The sequence below is a fragment of the Pyrus communis genome, chromosome 8 (genome assembly GCF_963583255.1).
Source record: "Pyrus communis chromosome 8, drPyrComm1.1, whole genome shotgun sequence".
Taxonomy (NCBI): Eukaryota; Viridiplantae; Streptophyta; class Magnoliopsida; order Rosales; family Rosaceae; genus Pyrus; species Pyrus communis.
In genome coordinates this window covers 3,064,018-3,081,231 of record NC_084810.1, presented here as the reverse complement: position 1 = coordinate 3,081,231, position 17,214 = coordinate 3,064,018, and the positions used below count along the sequence as shown (strand labels likewise).

Genomic DNA, 17,214 nt, shown 5'->3' with positions numbered 1-17,214 from the left:
CACACATTTATATAAGCTGAATTCAAGCAATGCATGAACGAGTGTATACACACACACACACACACGCGCGCACACACATTTATATAAGCTGAAAACAAAAGAATTAAACACCACAACCTTCATTGAACAGAATGTAAAAGAAGTTTACAGAAGTATATCTATCGGGAACCGAATCTGTGGAAAGTTTTTGTAAAATGAAACACGAAGGAAAGTAAGATACACCGATGAAAACACAGAAAGCACACTTAGTAGAATTATACCCAACACCCTCTAGGCATACAAGAAATAATGGCAAGGCTAAAAATGAATAATGAGTGATACTGATTCAACTAAACTGAGGTAATCTAAGCATATATCACCTAATATGGATGGTGGAGGTTTTACCGAGCTCTATAACTGAAATTTGCTTACACCTTCTTGTTTGGTTCAAAGACGTACTTGATCAGCGACTCCTTGATTGGCAGCAACTCGGGGAACTCTTTCTTCAACTTGGATGCATCCATTTCATTGTTGCTTCGAGCTGCAACTATGACCTTGGCTTGCTCTTCGAGTGTGAAGTTAGCCCATGTGAACTTTGGGTCAATGTATTGCTTGTACATCTCCAGGATCTCATTATGGCTTACGACACCAGGGTTTGTGAAGTTCCATATGCCCCTCAAGTTCCGCTTTGCCATCTCAATAGAAATGGGTATTAACTCATCCAAGATGGTCATGCTGTTAGGAATGTTTACCACTTTGTTATAACGAGAGATCTTGGTAATGAAGTTGCGAGGGTTATTCAGGTCAGATGAGATGGGCATCCGAACTCTGAGAGTGCAGACATTGTCAAATTCTTTCAAGAGCTCCTCAACCTGATTAAAAATAAATGACAAACGTAAGACTTGAGAAGAGGAAGAATAAAGAAAAGAGAATAAAACCAAGAACTCTCAGTGAAATGTACCATGGCCTTGGTTTTTGAGTAGTAAGAACCATGGAAATTGGGTGTGTCCTCTTCCTTGAACCCAATTCCCGAACCTTCTGGATGTTTAGCATCATATTCAAATATACACCCAGTAGCATAGTTCATCATCAGGAGTCCATGCTCTCTGCAAACATCTGCCAAGGTCAAGGTTCCAGCAACATTGACTCGAATTGTTTCTGCTTTATGAGATTCGCACCAATCAACATTAGGTCTACCAGTCAGACCAGCAGCATTGAACACATGGGTTGGCTTGACATTCTGAATATCGGCCAAGAGTGATGAGCGATCCTCTAGACGCCCTTTTCCATATTCATAAGGAATCCCTTGTTTTTCACATAGCTTCCCAAGTACACCCCCAATCCAACCAGTCCTACCATAGATCAAGAACTTATAGGGAGGTTTACGAGGAGAGCCACTAGCTTTGGAAGGTGGAACCAACATTCGGGGATTACTTGAGACAAAAGATTCAGATTTGCCCACTTCAGACTCTTCCGAAAGTCTCTCAATCCCACCAGGCATCATCAGCATTCGAGGATGAGGTAGCAGAGCCCCAGATACATCACCCCACCAATCAGGATTCTGAGTGTACCATTCTATAGTCTTCTTCAACCCATCTTGCCACTGGGTGCGCTCTGACCACCCCAAAATCTTCAGCTTCTCATCATCTAGGAAATACCTCTGATCATTGAAAGGTCTGTTTTCAACAAACTTGATGTTTGTCTCCGGGTCAATTGAGAAAAGTCTGCATATATCTTTGGCCACATCAATAACTCTCCTTTCCCTCTTTGTTCCAATATTGTACACATGTCCAATCTCTCCTTTGTGAAGAATGAGCTCAAAAGCCTCAGCAACATCCTCACAATATAGATAGCTTCTCACGTTAGAACCATCCCCGTGAATGGGCAGAGGCTTCCCTTGCATGGCCAACAGAATGAACTTTGGAATCAATTTTTCAGGAAATTGATTTGGTCCATAGACATTGTTTCCACGGGTAGTTATAACAGGCAATCCATATGATCTGCCATATGCCATAACAAGCATTTCCGCTCCCGCTTTTGTTGCAGAGTATGGATTTGTTGGGAGAAGTTGAGATGCTTCGTGGTTTCCCACAACAGCATCTTCATCAGTCTCACCATAGACCTCATCTGTGCTGACATGGATGAACCTCTTGATTTGTCCAGTAACTTTGCATGCTTCTAGGAGAACATGGGTGCCATAGATGTTGTTCTTGGTGAACTCAAGGCTGTTACCAAAGGAGTTGTCGACATGGGTCTGGGCAGCGAAATGCATTATGGTATCGATTGACTCAGTGATGAGGAGATAGTTGACAAGGTCAGCACTGGCAATGTCCCCCTTAACAAACTTGAAATTGGGTGATGATTTGGAGGGAAGGAGGTTTTTCAGATTTGAACAATAGTCAAGCTTGTCAAGCACAACAATCTTGTAGCCAGGGTAACTGCGGATGAGCCGGTTGGCAACATGAGATGCGATGAAGCCAGCAGCCCCAGTTATGAGGATGTTCTTGGGGGTATATGAACCCATGTTGGGGAAACTTCTAATATCAAACATTAGAAAACTACAATGAGAACCGAAGCTAAAACAATATAACAATACATACCAAAATACATAAACTACTGAAAATCAACCATGGAGCTAGAAGAACATGTAAAGCAAACTTTCCATTTATCCCATAACCCTAGGTAAAACGACATTATCACGACACTGTAAACAATAGGAAACAGATAATTCAAATGACAGATCCCCTTAGTTTATAACAAAACAGAGCTACCAAAATTACATATAAAGTTTCTAATTTGGTGATTAAAAGCGCAAAGTCGCCAAATCAAGTGCACCATATACAGCCAATTTCTTAGAAATGACTCATCAATATCTTAAAGAGTTTCCAACACCTCATTATATACTAAGGATTAACTTTTCTTTTATGTTTTTTCCTTCCCTTACAAGCAAGTAAACATGCCCGAATCGGTATCAAACAGAAGCAAGACCACAACACATCACAAAAACATTCACTAAATCCTATCACATCTAACACAACCAATACATCAAATTTCAGATCATACATATTCAGAACAAATGATCACATCAAATCATCCAACCCATTTGGACTAAACACGCAGACATCAGAATCTCTTCCCCCATTCATGACAACCCATTTCTCGTTTCATAGATCCCAGATCAAAATTGAGCAATGCCATGTTAGTAAATCAAAGCGTAATAGCAAACCCAACACTCAAATTCTACATATTTATCACAGATCTAACGTTTCAAAAGTACCCAAATCAAAAATATCACAACCAAAGCAATGATCCAATACTTTGGCCACATGAAATGTAACAAAAAAAAATGCAGAAAAGATAGTAATAAGCTTACTTAAAGATTTAGCTTCGGTCAAGATCGACCAACCCAGATAGAGAAATTCAGAGACGACGCCTCAGGAGGCAAGCGAAGAGAGAGGGAGAGATTCAGGCAGAGAAATTAGAGAGAGAAAAATGGCCAAGGATTCGTCTGTGAAAGAAAGGAGGTGCAGAGCCTCTGGATGTATATATACGCCCTCCGTAAATCTTAGAAACGGTCCCGTGGAAGAGACCGAATGACCGAAATGCCCTCCGACGGTTGAGCAAATTACAACAGCACACGTTTTGTGGGCCCGCCTCTTTTGTAGGGGCAGGCTGGGCGCAAATTTTGGTTTGCAAGTCAGAATTGTGATCTTATGACGTCAAGATCATTGGATATTTTGGTCTTACCAGGTGAACTTCTTGACAACACCCATTCAAATTTCGACACGTATTTTGCGCTAAGGTTTTATTAGCCGTCGAGTAATGTAAGTAAATTGTTTCTGACAGTTGTTCACGCGTCAAATGGCTGTTTAAAACTACCATAATCTTTCATGATAAGATTTTTTTTTTTTTTTGTTCGTTTGACTTGTTTTATTTTCAAGATGAGGGTGTTTGAAATTTTTTGACATGTTTTGCTGGTGTTTTTTTCGTCCACATTTTGAAATAATTCAGAATTCAAATCTTAAAGCGGGTAAAATACTAACCACAATTGCACACGCGTTAAAATTGTTGTCGAAAACTAAAGTTTTTTTCAATCATAAACGTACTATGACATGATTTTATTGTTATTTTGCCTCTTTCCTTCCAATTTTGATGGAAAAGATATTTGAAATTTTTTGATATGCTAGCACAAAAAGTTTAATGCCTAATTAAAGGTGAACAAATAAGGTTGAGATTCCTTGTGACCATATTAAGGTTGCATTTGGATATGTTATATTAATTTTTTTTTTAATATTTGATATTGTGTAGATCTTATAATAGAATAGTATAATAATTTGATTTCAATTCGCAATTAGCGAATCAATTTTAAAATCTCTAACTTATAAGTAAAGATTTGATGAAGAGATTACATTATTAGTACTGTTGATTAAATGAATGTGGACTATAACTGATGGTGGCTAATAAAACTGGATTTATATCGAATTTTCTCTTGTAATAGCTGTTCACACAAGAGTATATTCTGGCAGTCAGACAGTATGCTAGCTAATTAGTAATGCGTAAGCACTTACCAGGAATTAATCATCATACTATATATTATTCAATCATCTCTAATTTTCTGGGTTGTAAAGTACCGACATAAAAGATCACACATTCTAATATTCTAAAAATGTTCACGTTCTAATAGTCTAAACATGTGCATATGTTGGAAGTTAACGTACAAAAGAAGTAAGTTACGTGTGGAATGAGTGAAATGGTTGCGAATTTAGGTAAGAAATGGAAAGCTATTGTAAAATGAGATTCTTTTGAGATATCATAGTTCGAAACTTACAAATTGACAAGTTTGAGTCGCTCATTTTAAAATTTACGACCCCATTAGTACATTTCATTAGCCTACTTCACACAAATTAAGGGTCTGAATCTCTCTTTCTATTTCTTGAACTGTTCGATTTTTTTAGTCCGTCGACTCTGGATTGCGGGACCTAGAGTCAATCAAGATGGCTTTATTTGCTATTGGATTTGACTTGCATAATCACATTTATTCAATATTGACTACAACACAAACCACCCGATACAATTATAGACTAATTTATTCTAATTGCTAAGGAGAATGATAAGGAAGGAACAACGTATTTGGCAATTGTGATGATCATGATAAGGTGGTGGTGAGGTACATAATTTATTTTTCTTTCTCAAAATCTTAATTATATTTTATGAGTAATGTTAGGTAGACTAAATTTGTAAACAAAATAGTATGTCACCAATAATAAATAAGTACGTTAATCAACACTTAAGCAATAATTTAATCATCAACTTCCATGTCGTATAGTTTAAAATATTTAGTATTTAATATTTCTAGCATTACCCATATTTTGTACATATCTTAAGTTTTTTATTTTTTTAGATCGTGTTCTTAAGAATTATTATGTTTTAATTTTTACAGAATTCAAGCTAATTATTGTATGTGGGTTTTTTATTTCCTGAGATATTCTTTATTAACTGTCTATCAAAAACATGTTACAACTACACTGGTTTTTACATGTTTAAAATGAAAAACTGTTATATAAAACGTTGCTATGAGCATTTTCAAATGAGATGTCAAAATTCTAGGTGGAATGTCACTGCACATATTTGACATCAAAAGCCTCTCCAACCGAAGTGTTATTTGCTGACTAAATTTGAAGCTTTGTGATTTGGAGTCAAATTTGACATCAATGTCAAATTTATTTTTAATTCATTTTAATGGTGGGTCTCTTATTCTACTAACATTTCAATCAATAAAAATTTTGTTTCAACATTTTTTTAATAATTACAACTATTTAAAACTTCGTTTAACTAATAAAATAACATTTGACAATTCAGTTGGAGAAGTACAAAATTTGACATAAGGCTTCAAATTACCACATCAACCATCATTTGTAATTTGACTCTTATAATTTAACATCTCCTTTAAAGATAGTCTAAATATGTCATAATGGTCCTTAATTATTATGGTCTCATGAGAGCTACATATTGCATCGAGAGAAATTGCATGCAACACATTTACGTCACGTGAAAAATAAAGGCGCATACCAAACAGAGATATGTGTATATTTTGCTTGCAAATCTTTTTCCGATATGTTTAGCTAACTCGAAGGGAATAATGTTAGCTAACCACTATATATGTGGGGTTTGCCCTAGTAGTGCAAGACACATTGTCATCATGCAGAAGTTAAGGAAAATGCTTGTTAAGCACTAGTAATTATTCATTTTACACTCAAGTTCGATTTTTTTTTTCTGCATAGTTTTAATAAATTTAGGGTAAAATAGTCACTTAATACTATAGTCTAATAATATTTCTCTTCACTTGTAAGTGAAAATGAGAGGTCTTAGGTTCGATTCTCGCAAAGACGAATTTGAACCACATTATTGCTAGTTCATTGTGAGGCTAAACTCATCCCTTACCCCCAATGTAGATAATATCATTTGATCAAAAAATATATTTAGAATAAAATATCGCGTGTATAAAAAATAGCCATATTTGTCTTGTGAATAATCACCTAATATCAAGCTTTACTAAACCTCAATTTATTTGCAATTGATTCGTGTGTTCAATATTCTTATTATCTTTCATAAAGAACAAGGAAAACTAATTAAAAGAGTTTGAAACTATGAGTTTTAACGTTAAGGACAAAATAAAATGTAAAGTGAATAGTACCAGGATTGACTTTTTAGTGTAAAAATATGATTTTTTGTTAAAGTGAACAGTACCGGGAGCACAAACTCTAATCTTCAAAATACATGTGAAATAATCAGATCACAAATCGCTTTCATCAAGAAAAAATGCAAATCAACAAAGCATACATTATTGTCTTAGGTTGCAACATACTCAAGTGAAAAGGTCGAAAGAGATGTTGAACTGCTTATTAAATTATACTTGCAACATTTAAATATATACGTTAAACATCAACCAAAAGAAGTTTTGCAAAACCCTGGCATATCATTCTTTGTCCTTACAATATTATTACTGGTTTCAGCCTAAGTTATGAGCAACTTTAGGGTTCTAGCACATGTTTGTCTTTCTCAAAACTACAATCTAACATAGCTGGATGGAAGATTTGGAGAGGAGTTGGGGAATTGTTTTTCATTCTTGATCAATATTACCAACGAATAAGAACAGCTTATTATATTTCTCTATTAGTAATATAGGCAGAAATTTGGAGTAAATAGGAAAACATAATAACAAATAAGGAAAAGATTGACGGTCTAATGATATTTCTCTATTAATTATAGGCAAAAGTTGTCATTTAGTTCTAGTCTTATAAGAGGCCCTTATTGTAATTCTCGTGAAATGCAACTTCAAACCAAATGAAAATACCCAGTTTCGTGTCCTACATTACATGCTTAAAGTTCTATATAAACAAAAGGGTCAAATTGCAAATTAATAACAAAATTCATAAGAATTCTATCAGTAAATATAATTCCATGTGATAATGACAAACTCATGGAAATTAAAAACAAACAAATAATCTCCACTGACATTAAACCAAACAATTATCAAATATCCCATTTGCAAGAACTTGCATAAATTTAACTCACAGTACTATAATTATTCCAGTAAGTCTTAATAATTGAGGATTTTGAAATCAAAAGAATCTTCTAGCAGAGCTGAATCTCAAAAGAGAGGCAATCTTCAGGCATACAAGTATGCACCAACATCAGAGAGTTTATTTTTGTATCTTGATTGGCATTCGGTAGCCACCAACTACGCAAGCATGGTCTCGTTCAAATGGCTCAAGTGTCACTGTTAACTTTTGAAGTTTGTGTATTTTGTATATTGTTGTCGTACAAGGAACAGAAACATGATACAAATATATAGAGGAGTTTGAGTGAGTTGCAAACTACACTCAACACTCAAGACTCTAACCTAGAACTTCCTTGAATCAAGCTAAGAAGTCGACATAGGAAACATAATTAAGCTCCTTGAATTAAGGAGCTGCCAATCAGCTGTCAACCAGCTGCCAACAAGCTGCCAACAAGATAAGACATTTATACAACTAGATAAAACACTACTAGGGTTGACACAAACCCTATTAGCTGCCAACAAGCTGCCAACAAGATAAGACATTTATACAACTAGATAAAGCACTACTAGGGTTGACACAAACCCTATTACACATATTACACAGATAGGACTTTCAATACTCCCCCTCAAGCTGGATCCAGGAGGTTGATGGATCCAAGCTTGCCGAGAAGCCGCTGAAACTGAGGTGATGCTAAAGGTTTAGTGAATAGGTCTGCGAGTTGATCGTAGCTCTTGACAAAATGAGTTTTGATGACCTGTGATTGTACCTGTGCACGGACATAGTGACAATCAACTTCGATGTGCTTGGTTCTCTCGTGGAAGACGGGGTTGGACGCAATGTGCATTGCCGCTTGGTTATCACAGAAAAGAGACATGGACTGAGTAGTAGAGACACCTAAGTCGCACAGCAAACCTTTTAGCCATATTAGTTCACAGGCAGTAGATGCCATGGCGCGATATTCAGCCTCAGTGCTGGATCGAGCAACTACGGCTTGCTTTTTACTTTTCCAGGTAACAAGATTGCCTCCCACAAATGTGCAATACCCCGTTGTAGACTTACGATCAATAGAGTTGCCAGCCCAATCAGCATCACAATAACCTGTGATCTCAGTGCTCTCATTCTTTTTCATGATGATGCCACGACCTATTGAACCTTTGAGATACCGAAGTAGTCTCTTGACAAGGTTAAAATGCTCCATGGTGGGAGAGTGCATAAATTGGCTAGCAATGCTTACTGAATAGGCTATGTCAGGCCTTGTAATAGTCAAGTAGATCAGCTTACCCACAAGACGCTGATAATAGCTGATGTTGGGCAGTGGTTGTCCTTCCAAGCTAAGTTTGAGTTTCGTGTCAAGAGGTGTATTGACAGGTTTAGCATCACTCATGTTTGCTTCCTTGAGAAGGTCCAGAACATATTTCCGTTGGCTGAGAAAGAAACCCTTGGGAGAGGTAGCCATTTCGATGCCAAGAAAATATCTGAGTATGCCAAGATCTTTGATGGCAAAACGTTGTTGCAGTGAATGCTTGAGCTTAGTTATTTCATCCATGTTATCTCCTGTGATGATTAAATCATCGACATAGACAAGAACGACCAGTTTCCCAGCAGTGCCCGTGCGTACGAACAATGAAGAGTCTGCATTGCTTCTTTTAAAACCAACCGTTGTGAGGACTGAACTTAGCTTGGCATACCAAGCTCTTGGTGACTGTTTAAGACCATAAATTGATTTGTGCAATCTGCACACAAGATCAGGTTCATGACTTTGAGGATGGCCTGGGGGTAACCTCATGAAGACTTCTTCTTCAAGCTCACCATGTAAGAAGGCGTTCTTTACGTCCATTTGAAACATAGGCCATCCTTTGTTAACAGCAACTGAAAGTAGTACTCTTACAGAGTTCATCTTTGCAACAGGGGCGAATGTTTCTTTGTAGTCCACATCAAATGTTTGAGTAAAGCCACGAGCCACTAATCTTGCCTTGTGTCTTTCTATGGATCCATCTGAGTTGAATTTAACCTTGTATATCCACCTGCAACCTACTGTCTTCTTTCCCTTAGGCAGTGTCTCAATGCTCCAGGTTTTGTGTTGATCAAGATTGAAAGTCCTATCTGTGTAATATGTGTAATAGGGTTTGTGTCAACCCTAGTAGTGCTTTATCTAGTTGTATAAATGTCTTATCTTGTTGGCAGCTTGTTGGCAGCTAATAGGGTTTGTGTCAACCCTAGTAGTGTTTTATCTAGTTGTATAAATGTCTTATCTTGTTGGCAGCTTGTTGGCAGCTGGTTGACAGCTGATTGGCAGCTCCTTAATTCAAGGAGCTTAATTATGTTTCCTATGTCGACTTCTTAGCTTGATTCAAGGAAGTTCTAGGTTAGAGTCTTGAGTGTTGAGTGTAGTTTGCAACTCACTCAAACTCCTCTATATATTTGTATCATGTTTCTGTTCCTTGTACGACAACAATATACAAAATACACAAACTTCAAAAGTTAACATGGTATCAGAGCAGGCATCCCTCTGAAACCTGTCTTTGAATATCTTACGCTGTGATTTCTCTTTAGCAAAACTATGGCTGATGAGCATTCGGAGGAAGAGAGCATCATTGCTGCTCCTTCCACTCACATCTCTGAAATGGATATCAATCCAAATCAACGACTCAGTTCAGTGTTACTGAATGAGTTCAACTATTTACCGTGGGCAAGAGCGGTTAGTCTCGCACTAGGTGGAAGATCCAAACTGGGTTTCATCGATGGCAGTTTTCCTGCTCCTGGAGTCACTTCTCCTGAATATGGAGGGTGGCTTTGCAAAGATCAGCTGGTCATGTCATGGCTGCTTAATTCCATGGAAATGAAGATTGCTGAGATCTTCAGCTATTCCGAATCGTCACTCACTCTCTGGACAACAGTGAAGGAGATGTATGGTAATCAAAATAATTCTGCCCGCATTTTTCAACTCAAGAAGGATATCTCCAGTGTTCAACAAGAAGGTAAAACCTTTGTTCAACATCTTGGCTCTCTAAGAAGCATGTGGAATGAGCTGGATGTCTATAGACCTCACACCACTGATCCCACGGTGCTTCTTAAAAGAACTGAACAAGATAAGACATTTATACAACTAGATAAAACACTACTAGGGTTGACACAAACCCTATTAGCTGCCAACAAGCTGCCAACAAGATAAGACATTTATACAACTAGATAAAGCACTACTAGGGTTGACACAAACCCTATTACACATATTACACAGATAGGACTTTCAATAGTCACCCTTTGTTTAGGCTTCACCTGTTCTGCCGTCATTCTTTCCACTTCAAGTTCATAAACTTTCTCAGCAGGTAGAGTGGAGTCTATGCAATTTGCCTGGAAAAATGCAGGAACAAATATAAACCCAATCCTTTTACACTGACTAATAAGAAACAAATACTTCAGATTTTCTTCCTGAACTAGTTCCCCAAAGCCGATTTGCTCCCTAAACTTCTAATTGGACCAATTTCCTCATTAAACTACTATAACTGCCTAATTTCCCCCAACTGTCATGTTCAACCACATTCCATCTAATTTTCTGTCCATACGTGCATGCCAATAATTTATTAGCTTACCAAAATGTGACAATTTTTAACAAAAAGTTATACGACATTTAGTTAAAGTGGCCATTTATAAAAGTTTTGCTCTAAAGTTTAGTCACTGGAAAATTATAGGTAATGGGGTACATGTTCAAGGGTGAAAACTGGCAGAATAGCCTAAAAAGATAAGTTGAAACAGTATATTAGCAATTTTGGAGATCAACAATAAGGGCAACACGAACCTTGATTGACATCAAACAACAACCTCCTACTTTGAGGAAATATTTTGCATTCAAACCTAAAATCCTTGCCTGCAAAGAGAGGATTACATAGCAAAGCGGACTTTCGGTGGGGAAAAAAAAAAAAAAAAGACTATTTTTAATACAATAAAAATAAAGTAATTCATCCTCCCCACCATCTCTGTAAGCTTTAACAGAACAGAGGAATCGTATTAAGCAATATATAAATTTAAGTTGACATTCCAGTGTTCTACCTCTAACCTTGGAAGCATGCATGCACTGTAAGTTATAAAGTGAATTAAGCCAAGATCTTCTAACTTCATGGTTTTCACATATGCATTAGATGGAGAAATACAATAAACAATCAATCGTACCTTGATCCATGATGACAAATGCTATAAGATCCCAATCGGTTTCAGTCGGAGGTGGAGAAAGTAGTTGTTCTCTCTTGCCTTATATATATATATATATATAGTGCATATATCCATTTAATATGCACTTTTGACAGAAAACGCGATTAGAGCATTTGTCATTGATAATTTCTCAAAAGTGCATGTTTAATGCTCTTTCATTATACCCGTTAAGTAATTTTTCTAGTAATTTACCGAAATTGTGATGTAATGTTGGTCAATGATGAGTGCATATCTTATTTCATCCTGGATGTTACATTTTCTGATAATATGTTGGATTTAAATGAAAGGAATTACATGACTTTGTGTTGTTATGGTCAGGCTAATGAATTGGACCAAAATCATGTTATAAATCCCTTGTTTTAATTTAATCAGTTGGTCTAATTTAGTTTGAGTGCCTTATGACATTGGTTGAAGTGTATGGTTCACATTTTGCGGTTTACAATATACATGAGGATTGATATTCATTTTATCTTGATCTTTTTGTCAGGTCACTTGTTGGAATTTCTTAGAAGATAAACGGTGGGATGAAGAAAGGAAGATGGGGCTGTCTGCAACGAGTTAACCCAAGAGGCAAAGATAATAAATTGGTGAGTAAGCTTGTCAGTTATGGAAAGAAAATGAAACAGACATGGGAAGGCAAAGAACAAGGAACGGCTAAGTTATAATTGGCTTAATAATGGGGTTGATAAATGACCATTATTCATGAGGGATATGGGGGTTGGCTGCGTAGCAGCTCAATATAACCATTCCCATTTTTATGTTTTTGGTGGAGTTTTGCTCTTTCATAATTTTAGACTTTTTTCTGATTCTATTTTAGTTTATGGAGAACTAATCTCTCTATCTAAGGCTAGGGGAGAAACCTTTACTATGATTATGTATTTTTATTATTTTGATTCTATTTCGGAGTTTCAATGTCAAATTTTATGTTGTGGATGTTAATGAAATTTCTTATTTATTCTATTTTTGGATTGATGAATGTTGGTTATGATTCATAGGTTTAATCATGTTTTTCCTATAGTTTTGTTTCACATTCATACTTTTAATGGATTGAATAAATTAGTAGATTGGTACGATTTCAACAGAGTAAATTTTTAATATTTTGTTGCCGTAGGTACAAATTATAATTGGATTATTTCTAAGCTTGGTTGTTTATTGTATTTTGGCATCTAATGCGTATGTTAAAATCATGAAGTTCTTGGCTTAATTCAATTTATAATTTGCATGCACATGCAAGGCTAGAAATAAATACACACACACACACACACATACCAAGTAGATCAATGTGAAAATCATGAAGTTCGAAGATTTTGGCTTAATTCAATTTATAACTTACCTGCATATGCAAGGCTAGAAATATACAGATTTTAAATTTTATGAAATTGTTGAAAATCAATGTATAAATGAGGTAAAAATAATTCATAACCAACTAAGATTAGCATTAGCAACTCAATGTTAGAATCACCCTTAATTGATTGCTTAATGGTGTCCCTGAGTGCATCACATGCTTAATTGATATATATATGAAACCAACTCAAAACCGAGAATTAATCGCCAGGTTAGTAATTATGTCACATGACTAACTGTCAGTACAATAAAAATGGGCAACGTCTACGGGTGGTTATTGCTGAAAGTGTGACAAAAAGTCGAAAAAATGTGACGAAAAATAAAAAAGTTGTCACACTCAAAAAAAAGAAAAAGAAAAGAAATTGATATGTTAAACTTAATTATTCACCCAAAAACTTAATTATTCACCAAAAAAACTTAATTTGTCCTTATTTGAGTTTCAGTATGGAAAAAAAAACAAACACACACATGATCAACTCAAATTAGCATCAGATACTTAGTATGTATGTATATATATTGGATCTCCGCTTCATTATTTATTGAATAAACGGGAATTCCTGAGTACATCACATGCTAGATACGAAAATAATTCAAGCTTTGAAAATCAGCAGTTTCGTGCCACAATCCATAGGTAAACTTTGAAAAATGTTTCAAATTATTTGAAAGAGCATTAAAAAAGACTACCTACTACAGCTCAAATATTAGTTGACAAAAACAAATTATTTACGTAAAATTTGATCTTGTAAAGGACTGTTTCATATCAATTTTTTGTTTTCATTTTTCTATAAACTAAAACTAAAAAAATAATAAATAAAAAAAAGCATATTTCAATTGAAAATTGCCACCAGAAAGTTTTTAGTTTGAAAACAAAGGACAAAAAAAATTGAAAATGAAATGATTTTCAAATAGACCCTAAATAATTTGGAATGTTGGTTTAGCAAATGCAACATATGGCTAATGAAAAACCCTTGTGCGCACTATGCCGTATCTGCAAGATTGTTACCATGAGAAAGCACTTAGTATGAAAATTAAAACAGTAATTCTGTGCTACAAATAAAACAATGAATTGGTGATTCAGTGTATAGAAAAACCTGATCAGGCTGAGCAACATCTGTAAATATGACATCTACCACGCTGACAAGCATCCGATATCTTGCTGGATGTCTTGCGTCTTCGATGATTGGTATGACATTAATTCTCTTCTTTGCCATGTTTACCAAGTCCCTACCACTCCTAGGGGAAAATTCGACCGCATACACCACTCCAGTCTATGAAGATGAACGAACGAGAGATATTGGAACAAACAAATGCATGATGTTTTATTTGAAGTTTTAATAGTAAACTGCTTGTTAATTCATGATAAACAATTAGAGCGTTTGGTCGGAAAAGGCTTACAGGTCCAACGATGTCGGATACATGAGAAACAGAGGTTCCTGAAGCAGCTCCTAGGTAGAGAACTCGAGCTCCAGGTTTCTTGAGATCAAGTAATTATACACAATTAATCAATTATACGTATAAATTAAATTTATAGAAATAACAAAGATAACTATGATATTTGAGGGTGTGATTCATTATGTTGCAATTAAGTATCATAAAATTTGCTAGACATGTGTATAAGATATTGTACAAGATAGAGGAACTCACAATCCCAATGATGTCAATGCCCGCCAAGATTGCAGCTCCCAGCTTTGAAGGGGTTCCAAACCCTATATTCCACCTTGGTTCCATCTTCATTCTGAATAATATTACAAAAAGAAATAGTAATTACAATCAATTCTCTATACAAAAAAATAATTGTATACTATGTTGTTTTAAATAATGCAACATATATAAACTAAAAGGGGTTAATTAGGCCATCAAACTTAATTAATTAAATTTTTTTGTATTCATGTTTTCAAATAAATAAAAAGAAGAAACTTGCATGTAAAGGCATACTGCAGAGTTTCACAAATTAAGGGGAGTTTCATACAATATTGAACAGGTGATCGAGAAGAAAGTTGCATGTAAAGGTATACTCAAAGGCCACAGGCGTGCAAAAGGTGGAGTGATAAATGAATTTCTGAGACCTTCAAAAAATTTCATCATCCTATATATTACATGAGTATAAATTAAAAAGTATTTGCTTAAAAAAAAAAATCATCATGTGATTTTATCTATATTACAATTGATTAAGTGGAATCTATATTTAATATTAATTTCCACTTTTCTCTAGCAATAAAAGACTTGTATATTACTTTCTTCCATTTTTTTGTAGCAATAAAAAACTACCTTGAGTATTACTTTCTTCCACAAACATAACGTATTTACATATCTCTCTTTCATTCATGCTCCCTTTTTTGTGGATGAACCCTCATTATAATTTCATGACAACTGGAGATTATTCAATTAATAAAAATGAGATGTTGATTTCAATTAAGTTTGAATATTGATTTTTGAATTCTGATGAATATATTGTTCAAAAAATTATTATTTTTTAAATAAGGAGGGCTTTTTTGTTGGATTCGCAGCGGGACGACCCTGCATATATATGTACTCAACTGTTCACAGAGCAGAATAACATAGCAACTATATTGTATTGTCCATATAGTGAACAGGTATGGAGCATTGACCACATAGTATTGTTTATAGGTATACATGGTACCATACAGGGAATAGGAGAGCACGTAGTACATCGATCCTAGTTCGTCTACAACGGAGTTGGGATGTGTAAGAAGGGGCACATATACATATAATATTAAGAAGAATATTGAATCGATATGTATATAGTACAAACCTTTTTTTCGCGTACATTGCATAAACTTCTTATGAAATTAGAAGATCTGAATCATCAATTCTGTCTATATATTAAAAATAAAAAATAAAAACAATCAACTAACCTGAACGGAGATGCACTTCTCATTATAAACAGATTCACCAGGGACCATGTTTTTAGTGACGAGAGCATCGCCTTTAATAGACGTATGTTTGAAAACCCCTTCGTGCACACCATATGGGGTGATAATTCCTTTGTTTCCACCTCCACCAGGTGCTGGCCGTCTTCTGCGGTCACCAGGATGTGGTCTTCTGAAGTCACCAGGGGGTGGTCTTCTGAAGTCACCAGGGGGTGGTCTTCTGCGGACACCAGGAGGGGGTCTTCTGCGGACACCAGGAGGGGGTACTCTGCGGACACCAGGAGGCGGTCCTCTGCGGACACCAGGAGGCGGTCCTCTGCGGACACCAGAAGGTGCAGCAAGGCCTCTGCGGGCAACACGAACAGCACCACCACGACCTATATTATATTCAATCCAAAATCCAAGAAGCAAAGGATAATCATTAATCTAGAGTGGATAGTTTTATTCATACAAAGACATTCATTCAGTGCTAAGGAAGAAAAGCCGACGACATGTTGAATACGAAATATTACATATCTTGCTACATACCATTATAGCATTATAGCAACAATTAAACATGCACAAGCACGCCCGCACACATATATTTAAAAAAATTCAAACAAATTAGGGTTTAGTCAGTTTTGGAGGTCTTAAGTCCGAATCATTATTGACAAAAATAAAATGGTACAGATTTCATAATATACACAAATAATATTATAACAGCAAAAGACACAGGTGTCGATGCGATTAAATTCATGCAATAGACAACCTGAAACATGAATTTATATGCAAGTATATGTAGACCGAGGCGATGAAAATATAAGTGATAATATCATAATTACCTCTTGTAGTTGTCATTGTTAAGGCAAACTAGGGTTAGTAAGAAGGCAAGGAGAATGCGATCAAATCGAGAGAGGAGGAGGAAGTTGACACAGAGCGCTTTTGGGTTTAGGGTTTCTCGGAAAGCGAGTGTATATATAGTTTCCTGCTAGTGGGATTCCTGCTACGGCCCAAGGGAATTTCGTGTTACGGACAACCTAGGGTTTAAATTTAAGCCCATAAAGAAAAAAAAAAAAAAAATGCCCAAAGAGGGCAACGTTATCTAAAGAGATTGAATGGGTGCCTCCGCACAAAGAGGCAACAGTACATACAAATTTTCTTCTTCTAGACGTCACCACACCGACTAGGTGGTGCATTGGCCTTCCCATAATAAGACCAAGGTGAGAAGTATAACCCTTCGATTAGAACGTCTT

General features: G+C 35.9%; 1 protein-coding gene and 1 pseudogene across 2 annotated transcripts; both read right to left on the bottom strand.

The window, feature by feature from the left end:
• Positions 1–103: 103 nt before the first annotated feature.
• LOC137741730 (trifunctional UDP-glucose 4,6-dehydratase/UDP-4-keto-6-deoxy-D-glucose 3,5-epimerase/UDP-4-keto-L-rhamnose-reductase RHM1-like) lies at positions 104–3,497 on the bottom strand. Of its 2 annotated transcripts, none has more exons than XM_068481442.1 (3): positions 3,353–3,497; positions 941–2,516; positions 104–851 (listed from the first exon to the last, which is right to left on the bottom strand). In XM_068481442.1, the coding sequence occupies exons 2-3, from the start codon at positions 2,501–2,503 to the stop codon at positions 408–410; spliced, it is 2,007 nt and encodes a 668-aa protein (XP_068337543.1). In that variant the 5' UTR covers positions 2,504–2,516; positions 3,353–3,497; the 3' UTR covers positions 104–407. The 2 variants fall into 2 exon arrangements, with proteins under 2 accessions (XP_068337543.1, XP_068337544.1); XM_068481443.1 differs by having other exon boundaries at positions 941–2,513.
• Positions 3,498–7,682: 4,185 nt separating this feature from the next.
• Positions 7,683–16,819, bottom strand: LOC137741872 (rRNA 2'-O-methyltransferase fibrillarin 1-like; annotated as a pseudogene).
• Between the last annotated feature and the right edge of the window lie 395 nt (positions 16,820–17,214).

What these genes read in the sequence shown, in the direction of transcription:
- LOC137741730 (XM_068481442.1), bottom strand. Translation starts at nt 2,503, where the DNA reads ATGGGTTCATATACCCCCAAGAACATCCTCATAACTGGGGCTGCTGGC. An exon ending in ACTCAAAAACCAAGGCCATG is followed by an intron (nt 852 to 940) that starts GTACATTTCACT and finishes ATTTTTAATCAG; the next exon opens with GTTGAGGAGCTCTTGAAAGA.